This window comes from Squalius cephalus (genome assembly GCF_949319135.1).
Source record: "Squalius cephalus genome assembly, chromosome: 19".
Classification (NCBI taxonomy): domain Eukaryota; kingdom Metazoa; phylum Chordata; class Actinopteri; order Cypriniformes; family Leuciscidae; genus Squalius; species Squalius cephalus.
In genome coordinates, this window is record NC_137140.1 from 24,421,740 (window position 1) to 24,435,545 (window position 13,806).

The 13,806-nt window shown below is 36.5% G+C and overlaps 1 protein-coding gene across 3 annotated transcripts in view; it reads left to right on the forward strand.

The window, feature by feature from the left end:
• The window catches only part of cacna1g (calcium channel, voltage-dependent, T type, alpha 1G subunit), a 211,292-nt gene that overhangs the window by 157,709 nt on the left and 39,777 nt on the right, over positions 1 to 13,806 (forward strand). For 2 of the 3 annotated variants that reach the window (XM_079851286.1, XM_079851287.1), the window contains 5 exons: positions 5,940 to 6,066; positions 6,992 to 7,117; positions 7,302 to 7,391; positions 9,298 to 9,490; positions 10,925 to 10,972. In XM_079851286.1, coding sequence (XP_079707412.1) covers positions 5,940 to 6,066; positions 6,992 to 7,117; positions 7,302 to 7,391; positions 9,298 to 9,490; positions 10,925 to 10,972 — 584 coding nt within the window. The remainder of the gene's footprint in view (positions 1 to 5,939; positions 6,067 to 6,991; positions 7,118 to 7,301; positions 7,392 to 9,297; positions 9,491 to 10,924; positions 10,973 to 13,806) is intronic. The other variant, XM_079851288.1, reaches the window with a different exon arrangement.

Genomic DNA, 13,806 nt, shown 5'->3' on the forward strand with positions numbered 1-13,806 from the left:
ATATTGCATAAATGTAAATTATATACTTCATACCAGGTCTGCTAATTAGTGACCTCTGGTGTGAACTATCCCTGGCCTGCACCTACTTGTTTTTTTCAGATTCCATGTTTCCATTTTCTAGTCTTTTTTATGTATTTATTTGCATTTTAATGTGTGCTGATAAAGCAGAACAGTTTACTGAACTGTATTGTGCCAAATAATGTTGAGGTATTTTGATGAGCATGACGGATACGTCTCCCAGCAAATCTTTTAAAGCATTCTTCACTAGTTTGCTAAAACAGCTAATGAATGATTTATGTCACAACCCCTGAGCATCACTATTACTCCACTGCTACTGAATAGTGCATAGAGATCCAAGCATGCCTTAATAGATAATGAATAGTATGTGGAACAAAACTTGAATTCCTTTTTTATGTTTTTATTCCAATGAAGTATTGCATCCACTAGTGGCATATTACATAAGGTGAATTAACCTTTAAACAGTATGTGTGATAAGGTTCCATTATAACTAATGACAGTTGCTTCGTTTGACTGTCAGAGAATGTAGAGCACCCGGAGAGGAAAAGACGCCCTGTAAATTAAACATGAAGAGGTCTGTGTTTTCACCTCGAGCTCCTCTGCTTGAACATTTTAAAGATTCTCACACAGAGTTTCCTCCACTGCCAGAGCGCTCTGCTTCAGAGAACTTTACTGTGTGTGCAACTGCCTCTGCACCGCCGAACACCTATTGAAAGTTTAACTTCTTGATTCTTCCCTAGACAGACTTTATAATGCACCTCTGTATGAAGTCCAAGTTGAAATCAAAAGAAAGACAAAGACAGCTGTAAAAAGTCTCCACAGCATGGGCCCAGCAACTTCTGCAAAAGTCAATGCAGGGAGGGGTGGGTAATCCAGACCACATGTGTATCTGGACCAGTGAGCTTAAAGGGACAGTTCACCCAAAAATTAAAAAAATCTGCTATTGTTTAATCACTCCAATATCTTTCGAAACTTGTATGACTTTCTTTATACCTGTCTTTTAGCAGGTTGTCCAAGCTGCTGTTTTCCATACAATGAAAGTGAATGTTACCACGGTTGTAAAGGGATATATTATAATCTTTAGATACAATTGAAATAGATCTTTTATACATTTATAAATATATAATATATTTAGTCTTTAAATATATAATTTAAATGCTTTTTTATTGTTAGTATGCAATTTTATCATTCATATTTTTTTTTCATTATACTTTTTTTCCCCTCCAAAATAATTGTTAATACACTACTGTTCAAAAGTTTGGGGTCAGTTAGATTAAAAAAATAAATAAAAAAGGTCTCTTATACTCTCAATGATACCATAAAAAGTAATATTGTGAAATATTATTACAAAACTTTTCTAATTGTTTATATTTTAATGAAATAAATTAAATTTGATAAAATCATTGATGATCATGGCTTATGATCTTCCAGAAATCATTTTAAAATGTTGATTTGGTGCTAAACATTTATTCTTATGTTGAAAACAGTTGTGCTGCTTAATATTTGTGTGGAAACCATATACATTTTTTTCATCTTTGATGAATTAAAAAGTTCAAAATAACAGCATTTATTTTAAATAGATTTTTCTTTGTAAAAACTTAAATACCTTTACTGTCACTTTTGAACAATTTCATGCATCCTTGCTCAATAGAAGTAAAAAATACTTTCTTTTTATTTATTTATTCATTTATTTGGACTTTTTAGACAATTCAAACAAGTTTGACAAGAGAGTAAGTAAATAAAAAAAATGAAAATTAATTTTATGGTGGGTTGATATGCCCATTAATGACATCTGTGTTTTATGTTAATGTCCACCTTCTCCTTATCAAGTATCAATGGCATTGTTACGGAGCTCTGTGTGTGTTTCAATCTTTAGACAGGATGATTTATGCGTTGTGTTAAGGGGGAATGTGCACACTCTGTAAATTCATCAACTCTTTGACCCCCAGGTTAAACCTCTCCACTGTATGTTGCACTGCACATCACCCTTGCGGATCTAAATTAATCTCAAAAGCGAATAAAGAACCATCCATCCTCCACTGTCTGCATGTGCCCCAGAGGAATAGACCCTCCCTTAAACACCTGACGCCAGCATCTATCTACTGATATCACTTTGTTCAGTCTCCTAGAAGCTCCTGCTTGACCTTATTGAATGCAAATAACTCGACATACAGTAATGTACCGCTTTTTTATTGCTTGTGCTCATTAATTCTCATTCTAATTACAGTCCAGTTTCTTTCACAGTGCCTGTCCACTCTAAGGCATTTGTTAAGCTAATCTAACCATGCTTGACTTGAAACAAGTTAGTTTTTTTCTGCATTGTCTATTTCCTGTAATTACACGGACGAAAAATTGCACGAAAAGATGATAAGGACAGATTGGCTCTTTCAAATTTCATCTGGAGCTGATTAATTTCATTTACATATCATCGCTGCAGATGTCCTTTATGCCTTATTGTTTTTAGATAATAGCTTGTGTAATTGTGAAGTCATAATTTCCCTAGATTATGTGAGTGTGCTAGGGAACAGATTCAGTCATTAATTTCTCACTCTGGTGCATTAGAACAACACCAGGGCGAATACACAATGACTGAATAATTGGGTGAACTATCCCTTCAATATCTCCTTTTGTCGTCTACAGAGGTAAGTCATACATTTGGTTTTATGCTTTTGGTTTTACTCCCTGTTTTCTTGATTCGTAGGTGAGATTTATTTTTAACATATTTTTTGTCCTTTGACGGGTATCCTCAGATTTGTGTGCTTGCTCTCTCTCTCTGTGTGTGTGTGTGTGTGTGTGTGTCACACAGCTTGAATCCCCCAAACTGACGGTTCCCAGCCCAACTGCAGCATCCTTTAATTACAGCCAGGATGAAAATGTGTCTCTGTGTTCTGGGAATAAGAAGCTCCTTTAGAGCTCTACTTATTGTTCCCTTCCTAATATATTTATTTATTAAAACCTTTCAGAACTAAAAGACCCGATCGGAGCGATGCACATGAGAAACTCCACTTTTCCGAAGACTTAACAAACGAAGTAACCATAACACGTTTCCAGAAACTAGAAAAGTCACATCAGCATCACATTTTAAAACTAGGACCACATCCCTTTGGGTTCTTATCATCCCAACATACCATGGTATTTACAATAGTACTATTTTACTATTTAATATATATATATATTTAAGTACCATATGATTATCATACTATGGTAATCATTCAGTACCATGGTATATATGAAAGTACCATGCTTTACTGCCCACTTTACAAACTTTTACTGTGCTCTTTTTTTTAATACTGTATATAAATATACATTAAATTGCACAAAATCACATAGCCTATTTACACATTTTCATGAAAAAAATCTATGAGCACATAACTTCACTGTGTTCTGTAAGGTTTACTGTATTGAAAAAACATTACTGGCAAAACACCTCATGCACTAACGCCCTCTATTGGTGAGGGGTTGGAATTTAATGTTGTGAGCACCAGTGTTATTATTTATATACAGTACTATTATAGTATTTATTGTTATTTTGAATTAGCTTTTATTTTTTCCGTTTTCTTTTTAATTTAAGTCAATGTTTTTAGTAATTTTGTTATGTGCTTTTTATTGTTATATTTTTTTATATTTAGCTTTATTTCGTTTTTTTTAAATACTTCAACTTATTTCAGTTAGTTGGAAAGGCAAAACTTCTAATTCTCAGTAAGTTTTAAGTCTTTTTTATCTAGTATTCTTATTGATTTAATTTTATTTTAGCTTTATTTCAATTCTTACAACAGTTTTAGTTAACAATAGCACTGGTGAGTACACCGTGTACAAGGCATATCATTTCACTGGATTGTCCCTCTCAAATTCACTCAGAGATGAGCGTGGGTCTAGACATATTGATCCTTCTCATCGTTTGACATTTCCATAATTGATTTTACGGTGTTACCTGAAATCCCCGAAGTGAGCTTTGATAAATACGCTTGAGCTTGTGAGAGATGCACGCAGATATTCAGACAAACAAAAGACAGAGCAGCCTGTTATCTGCATTCCCTTTGGCAGATTCCTTTCTCTCTCAACCAGTTACTTTGACTAAACCTGATTGGTCTCTTTAAACATGGCCTTTTCTTCATCCTCAGACACTGATACAATCACAGCACACTTCAAGAAGATCAAAGCTGTGGATCAAATCCGTTTTTTGCTGCTTTAGCTCAGTACTGTGGTGAGATCCCGAGCTACTGCTTTAGGTTCTCATCGCGTCCCAATAACATCAGTTCAACACAAACAAGGCTGAATTTGTCTGCGCTACATTTTAATTGTTGGTCTATGTAAACATGCATTAGAGGGACATCTTTGACTGTTTTAAGACGGCATGTAAACCATACTTTCTGTCCCCTTTTAGTTGTTCCCTCCACAAGAACTCGTCCTGTGTGAACGGCTGTAGCTGAATTCATGTTATTTGTATTACATATGTTATTGTGCATGCCTTTGTAAGCAGGTGTCTTTGTGTCACTGTGAATGCTACCCTCCGCAGAGGTTTGACAGGTGCAGTTGTGTGCCGGATGTCGTGCCATTAATAATTAGGCTTCAGCTTTATTCTGGCGGTTTAATTAAAATTGTCTCCTTTCTTTACAGCACAGAAAGTTTCCCTAGTGTGTTGCGGCTACTTAGCATAATGGCTAGGGCATGAAATGTTTGCTGGTAATATACTGTATTGTTATTTATTATTAATAATAATGGTATGTTAGTAAGTAAATGTAAATTATATAATTATATAACAGCATATTTTTTAAAATGTTCCTTTTTTTATTATTATTTATTTTAGGAAAGTTGTTTTTGTGTTGGGTTGCCACTTTATTTCCAAATAAAGGCTCTTGAAGCAAACCCGGTTAAGAACCAGCATGTGTTGCTTAGTGTGCCAGAGTGTGCTAGATCTGATTTTAGATCTTTACATAGCAATGAGTCAGCTCTGTTGAAGATCACAAACTAAATTTTGCTTGCTCTGGATTCAGGCTCTTGTTTTGTTGGATCTGAGCATGGCATTTGATATTGTTGACGTAATATTCTTCTTGAACGTCTTGAATCCAGGACACTGCACTACAGTGGTTTGCTTCTTACCTTGAGAATAGGATTTGTTCTGTAAATTTAGGAAATGTTTCCTCATCATCTGCTCCTATTTCATGTGGTGTACCCCAGGGATCTGTTTTTGGACCTTTATTTATTTCCCTTTATATGTTTCCTTTGACCTACATTTTTCATAAATACAGCATTTCTTATCATGGCTATGCTGACGATTCTAGGTTTTACCCTCCAGAGAGGCTTGACACCACTGTTTCTTTTGATGTTGTATAGAAATGCATAAAGGATATTATATTGGATAACAAATAATTTTTTTGCAGCGTAAAGATGATAAAATAGATTTTTTGATTATCTCGCTTGCAAGTTGACTGCAGTCAAACTTTTGACTGGGTCTAAAAAGGACGACCACATTTCCCCTATTCTAGCATTCTTCCACTGGCTTCCAGTTTGTATATAAGGCTTTTTCTGGCCGTGCACCAAAATATGTAGTGACCTTCTTCAGCCATACCTTCCTGCTAGAACACTCAGATATTCTTATCCTTTACTTGTAACTCTGCCACAGTGTCGCTATCAATCAAAGGGTGATTGGAGCTGTTATGTGGCTAGGCATAACAGCCCCAAGCTTTGGAATAGTCTCCCCTATTGTGTGAGGTCTGTTCCTTCATTGGACATTTTTAAGTCTACTCTTAAATAATACTTTTATTATTAGGCTTTTGGAAATTTGTAAGAGTTGCTTTTACTGTGTAGATTTGCTATTGTATACTTTACAGCACTTTGGATCAATTCATATTGTGTTTAAATGTGCTTTATAAATGAATGTTGTTGTTGCTTAAACATCTGTTCTCCTGTTTCATTTTCAGAGTGATCAGCAGAGCTCCAGGACTGAAGCTGGTCGTTGAGACACTGATGTCATCACTCAAGCCTATCGGGAATATTGTGGTCATCTGCTGTGCCTTCTTCATTATTTTTGGCATCTTGGGAGTTCAGGTGAGTAAAAACAATATAAAAACGATATATATATACTGTATCCCTACATAAATCACCAGTTTAAACAAGTTTAAAATAGTTTTCTGGTATTTTCTGGATTTTGAGCACTTTTCAGCTTGGTCAGCCTGGCAGGCCATCTTAAACCAAGTTCACCTCTCAGTTATAAAGTGGATATAAAGTTTCTTGCTTGGATCACACTGTTAAAGTTAAAGCTTAGGGATTAATTGGAGTAATTCCTTCTAAAAACACCATATATAAAGTAACATAACATATGAGCTCTGTGTGTTTAATCCACAAGATTGCCTTTAAGACTCTTAGTGAGAGTGAAAGAGGTGGTGCACAGAACGAATACATGATTTTCTGTCATTTCTGTAAATCTGAAACATACTCTTCCTACCCACAGTTGAATAATTTGACTATGATTAAAATGTTCTGTTTTCCATACTTCTACAATTTACATAAGACCGTAGGGGAACACCGATGCAATTTATCTTCCATTCTTCCAGGAAAAGATGCCTGTGCTTTTGTGCCTGTAAAATGTGTCATGCAGTTACATTGATTATGTCCTTGTATGGTTTCCACTGAACTGTCATACTGGACTTTCTGTGATGGGGACATAATCATATTGTATAAGGTTGTAATAGTGTCTTGAAATTACTCATTAGATAGCCTAGCAATTTTGGGTAAACCTGTTATGTCGGTCAAAAAAGTACTACATTATTTAACAGTATATAAGGTTATGACATTATTGGCATATTCTAATGTCAGTACTCATTAAAAAAAATAAAAATTAATTTAATTTAGTTATTTCCTTTAAGGAGCCTAGGGTTGTCTGAGAAATGTGTATGTTTTTCCAAAAATCGTTCACAGAGAAAAAGAAGATTAGTTGTGTGCTGATAAAATTGCTTTGTGTTTTTTCCCACAGCTATTCAAAGGAAAGTTCTTTGTGTGTCAGGGGGAGGATACAAGAAACATCACCAACAAGTCAGATTGCAACCTTGCTCAATACAAATGGGTCCGACACAAGTACAACTTTGATAACCTTGGGCAGGTAAGCACTTACATTTGCTCTATCTGAAGATTCTCTTTTAAATGTACCTTGAAGCGACTGGTAATGCCACTTCCAATTTGAAAATAATCTGTTATGGTCGCGTCCAATTTTCAACAGTCAAATGGAGCCATTGAAGTCAAAGGTTTCTTTTAACCTTTTTTTTATCATCTTTCACCTCCCTCAGGCTCTCATGTCCCTTTTTGTTCTGGCTTCCAAAGACGGTTGGGTGGACATAATGTACGATGGACTGGATGCTGTCGGTGTCGATCAGCAGGTATTGACCGTATCAGAAGCTCCTTTTACCTGCATAAAATGTTATTGTAATATTATTTATATGGATTTTCATGCTTGTTGATTTACCTTGTGATACATTTGATCCACAACTATGGACAGTGCGGCAACCTTTTCATTTAAGTGGGTCACACTTTCAAACAGTACAAACAAACTGTGGGCCAGAATATATCCCAGTCGTTCACATTCTCTAATAACCGCAAACTCTGATTGGACAAACTCCATGAACTGAATCAGAGCTGAAAAATCCATGATCAGCATTTCTGTCCTAGCTTCAAAGAACTGCTTTCCCATTCATAAGTTCTTCTGTAAGCTCCTTACTGTCCATTCATCAGATCTCTTTGAAGTGCATTATTTTACACTCTTTCCTCCAAATGTCTATTTTATAATACAATTAGAATTTTCAAATACTTTCTGAATAATAAAAAGTAATTTTTTTTGCACGAAAAGGAAGTCTCCATGCTTCATGTGTGGCTGTGGGCTCCTGAAATTGTTCTGCTCTAATTGAAAAGAGGCCAGCCCCCTGTCCTAGCCAAGGCATTCATGTGCTTGAATTGGAACAGATATCTCTTCCTTAGTGCCTGCCATGTGGCCTGTGCCTCACCATTGCATGCAGAATGCTTAATCTAGCTAAAGGCAGGCGTTTTTTGAGTCTCCAGCAGGACAAACCTTTGAATTGAAGTGTTATTGGTATCATAAATCTCCATAATGCTTAACCTCAGGCTACTCCTGCGGAGCTGACCCAGATCTATCTATCTATCTATCTATCTATCTATCTATCTATCTATCTATCTATCTGTCTATCTATCTATCTATCTATCTATCTATCTATCTATCTATCTATCTATCTATCTATCTATCTATCTATCTATCTATCTATCTATCTATCTATCTATCTATCTATCTATCTGTCTGTCTGTCTGTCTGTCTGTCTGTATGTCTGTCTGTCTGTCTATCTGTCTATATATCTGTCTGTCTGTATATAGTAAGAGCGAGAGTGAGAGAGAGAGAGAGAGACTGTAAACCTAAATTGTTGAACCTGTGAACCTAAATTCTTGTTTGTTAATTCTTGAGTCTTTGTTCATTCAAGTCTTTGTATTGTAAATAGAATGTATTGTCAACCCGAATTAGTTGATTTAATTTAACTTAAGTTGAGTGCGATAGGTTGCCTCATTTTTTCAAGTTGGCTCAACATGTTGTTTTAGTTGCCTTGACAATAATTTTTAAGTTCAAAACTACCTGTTACTCAGGAGATGAACAAACGCTTTTAAGTTGACTTTAATTTGAGTGAATTAGTTGAGTTTACTTAAAAAGTTGAATGTGATCGATTATTTTAAGTTAGTTCAATTCTTCTTTTCTAAAGTGCATTTACACTGCCATTCAAAAGTTTTGGATCAGTAAGACTTTTTTATGTTTTTAAAAGTTTCTTTTGCTCACCCAGGCTGCATTTATTTAATCAAAAAATATTATTACAATGTAAAATAATTGTTTTCTGTTTGAATATATTAAAATGTAATTTATTTCTGTGTTTGCGAATTTTCAGCATCATCACTCCGGTCTTCAGTGTCACATGATCCTTCAGAAATCATTATAATTTTTTGATTTGCTCAAGAAAAAATGTATTCTTATTATCAATGTTGAAAACACTTGTGTACATTTCTTTTTGATGAATAGAAAGTTCAAAAGAACAGCATTTATCTGAAATAGAGATCTTTTGTTTGTGTATGTGTGAGCGTGTATATATATATATATATATATATATATATATATATATATATATATATATATATATATATATGTGTGTGTGTGTGTACTGTAACTACCTAACTAGCTTAACCACCATTGTAGTCTGTTCATTGACATGTGTTGTGTTTATCTGTGTGTTGTAGCCCATCATGAATTACAACCCATGGATGCTTCTCTATTTCATCTCCTTCTTGCTGATTGTGGCTTTCTTCGTGCTCAACATGTTTGTCGGCGTGGTGGTCGAGAACTTTCACAAGTGCCGGCGGCACCAGGAGGCCGAAGAAGCCAAACTGCGCGAGGAGAAGCGCCTTAAACGAATGGAGAAAAAAAGAAGGAGTAAGGAGAAGGAGCTAGCTGGTCGGTAGCCTTTCCACACCTTTCTGAGTCCTGCTTGATCATTTTGATTTGACCGCGTGCTAAATTAGATGCTAATGCTAATTAGAGTAACCGGCGTATGAGGAATGAGATGCTCGGGCCCCTAATTAGCTAGGAATCCACTCCCCGGCTTGCCCCCCTTTTGCCTGGGAACGTCTCTAGAGCATGTCCCATGGCTTGCATGGTGATCTGCTTACTGAGAGAGCAGGGTGTGTGGTGGACCCCTGACACAGGGGTCTGCCCACCCTCCTCATCTCTTGCATGTAGGGCAGTGAAGTCTGAGAAGTAAATAAAAATCCAGTCTTGTCACACTCAAATTGGTTACATCCATCAGCTGCCTGCTCCAATGCTACCCAGGATGCACGGCGTGGTATTGATGACCTTCTCTTTTGGTTCCACTTCCTGCTATTCTCAGCACAAGGCGTTAGCATTAAAGCGACTTCATTTAGGATCTCTGTGTGGATGCTAGCTGTTGTTTCGACATTGGCTTGGACATTGGTCCAGCATGTTTGATCTTTAAGCAAAAGTTAAAATGGGAATTTCTTTTTTTTTAAGCCCTTGAGAAATACAGATGTAAATAGGTGATATATAACTATATAACTATAACTATATATATATATATATATAACATTTGAGTCGGACCACAAGATCAGACACAAAAACTCAAGCAAGGAAAACAAAGCTATTCTCATTGGCACACACCAACTTTTATCACTTAATCTCAGTTCAGAGGTCAAATTTATTCCCCTCTAAATGTCCTATCACACCATACTTTCTCATTAAGATCTTTATTTGATTTGCGCATTAGCTGATTAGTGTGTCCTTTTGTTTTATAGCGCTATCATGCCATCAGCTTTAGCTGGAGAGGGAAAAGTGCTTCATTTTACCCTCAGTTCTTCATCTTTTCTTTTTGCTGCATATCTAATTTTCCGTAGGCGTGAATGTCTGACGGGATGTGTCAGGTTTCTAGGGTTGAAATGGGATTAAACCGTGTGTCAGCTTTCCCTGGCTCGATTAATATTTTGAAACTTCTTTTTGAACGTAATATCTAAATATCCTGAGGTAACTTTGTGGACTTTTGCTATTAAAAGTTGAGCAGAAAAGTTGTGGTTCCTTTCAGGTGAACTTGTTGGTATGACTGTTATCATAAACTGAATAAGTTTACTTAGATATTTCCATCCACAAAGCCCACAACTATCTAGGACTAATAATCTAGAGTTTAAACAGCCGGGATAAATAGATTTAGTATTAGAGTTTACACACAACGATAAGGATTTCTTTTTTGGACTCAGAATAATTGGAACACCCACCGGCATATTCTCCCAGAAAATCCATCCTGTTTCAGCACCGTTTCCTTGCTTGCCCTACCTGATTAACATGGTTTCGTTCTTCTAGATATAATGCTGACCGGTGTCAGTTGGTCCAGTCCTGATCACACACAAGGTACAGATTGTATATGGCATGTCTATGTGTTCACCGTGGTGGTGGTGGTTTGGGATGAGGGAGGGGGTGGGGACACCGGGTGGGAGGGCACCATCAGCGCCCATGTTCTCACCTCATCAGATATGATCTGGCCACACAAGAATTGTCTGTGGACGTGTGTATGTCTGGTTTCCACACCTCATCAATAGTTCCAGCCAGCCCAGCCTCAAGCTCACACAGGGGATGGATAGAGAGAGAAAGAGATAGAAAAAACGCAAATGTTTTTTTTTTTTTTTTTTTTTTTTTTTAATATGGTTATAGTTCTTGATGAATCAAGTTGAACTCACCTCAGCCTACAGTAAGTGCTTTGGTGGTATTATAGGTCCGATCTCTCGATGTTGCCCCCAATGTGACGCACTGTGGCTGACTGTTCGAAGGGAAGAGTATCACTGTTAATGTCTTTAGCTTTTTTTGATCTGTCTGCTTTAAAGTTCTCTTATCAGTTTGATGTTGTGGCATAGTGATTCACTTCGTTTTGTGATGTTACCCCATAATCAAAAGTTACTGACTTGCTAAACACAACACCACACCGTGCTGTTGTTCAGAGGCTGCATGACGTGTTGAAACTCATTTGTGACTTATGTGAGTGAAATGTTTGTGTGGCACACTTGTTCCACTTTGACTTAAGAAAATGTTGCTGTACTGGGCTGCTCCACATGATTTTAACTGATACAGTAACTTTATTATATACGGATTTATATCTGTACTTCTCAAGTATTTACAAGCTTTTGTTGCAACTAACAACTATTTTGATTTATCGATTCATCTGTTGTTTCAATTACTCCCCATTTAAAACCTAAATTTGATGTTTGTTAAGAAAATGTAACTGTAATAGCGACATTTACACACTCGCTTTCTAGAAGTGCTTGCATTATAATATTTTTATAATAATATTTAATAATATAGCTTTTTACTATATAAATAATTGCAGCCTTGAAGAGAATAGATTTATATCAAAAACATAAAAAATTACTCCAAACTAGTGTAAGTAAATGTGTTTCATGAAAAAATGTATGCTTTTTCTGCTTGTTGTTAGTTGTTGCAGCCCTAGTATTAGCCATATGTAATTGAAAATTAAGTTAACCTGACCGAAATGGCATTTAATTTTTTGGATCCATTCCCAACTTATGATCTGCTGTGCAGAAACAAATATCAATGACAGTTTAAAAAAAAAAAAAAAAAATTTGGCAGTTATGTAACACAAAAAGCAGAATATTTTTGTGCATGGAATATGTTTACTTGTTCTCAGTGTAGCTGAGAGACTCTTATCTCTCCCCTTCTGTCTGTGTTCTGCCTCGGTGAACAAGAACTCCCCCATGAACCCCTTTTTTTCTTTCCTCCCTGCCTTTCGTTTCTTTCCTTCTCTTTCTCTCTCTCCAACTTTCTTTTGTCCCTCCTTGCCCCTGTTCACCTAATGTTCTAGCAAAACATCTTTTTTCTTTCTTTCTCAATTATCCATTTTAACCCCCCTTTTTTTATTTTATTATTATACCACTGTTAAATGGAGACTCCTTATAAGAGTAAAACTACTAATGTGATAATTATTATAAATTTGCATCAGTTATTTACATTTATATATATATATACTTATATATAAGTGATTAATTTTTGCGATTAAATAATATGGCAGCAGCTAATAATCATATGTAATGCATCCACACCAGAAGGTGTCAGTGTAGTATCCAAGACCACTGGAATAAATAAGCAAAACATAAACAAAAACATACTTGCTGCATCCAAAATCGCATACTATATAGTAGGTACTACATTTGGTTTGAAACTTACTTTGCGACCTTTAAAAAAGTTATATATAGAAAGAATGTGTGCAGTATGAATGAAATTTGGACATATACCACTTCCGCCACTTACATTCACAAATCCTCTGCGGTGGTCTCATCACGGGATAGTAAATTGTCCATCGAATGCGTACTTCAGAATCTTCAGTAGGTCAGTCGGGTACTTTTCGCTTACAGTATGGAAGTCTTCTTGTACACACTTCTAATGTAGTTGATATATTCCCCCTTTCCACCAGAATGGTTCGTGTTCTTGAGCCAGTGTTTCCACAGACTTGAAGAACAAACGGTGACGTTACGCAACTCTGTGTCGTTTACCTGACTATATCCAGTCTAAAAAAAACATTGGGCATCCCGGTGTTTCTGCTGGCAGTGCGGCACTTCTGTTTTGCTGTTCACGGTATCTGGTGTGATTCTAGCGAAACGGCGGCTCGGATAAACTCCTGGTACTCTCATCTTTTGTTTTCAGAGATATATTGAAACTGAAACCATTGGTTCACTCGCTCTATCACTATCTATCAAGCTGGGTCTCTCTCGCATGCATAGTTTTATAAATTTAGATATAAAGAGTAATATAGTACAACATTATTTCATTGCTCAACGAGACAGCGTCAGCATTTCTCCTCCCTCTGCTTCCCGGCTCTGTTTCAGACCAGCAAGTTTTTAGGGCTGGAGTTAAACCGATCTTCCCGGTCCGGAACCCTCTTTTCTGCAGAGGAAATGCGCAGAGGGTTTCGAGAATACCCGCAACAGAACCGTATTGGTGGAAAAGAAGTGGTACTGGCCCTGTCCCAAATGGGACACTTCATGTGCACTTACGGCCTTGTGGACTTTGTAAGTAGGGTGTCACATTTGCCATTATAGGTTTCAGAAGGGTGCTCACTAGCATTCACTTTGCAGCTGATACCCTCGATTCACACTTGTGTCGAGCCCGCGAGCTCCGCATCAGACTACATTCTACACGACAGTCAAAGCAGCATTATACCTTTAAGTTGTGGACTT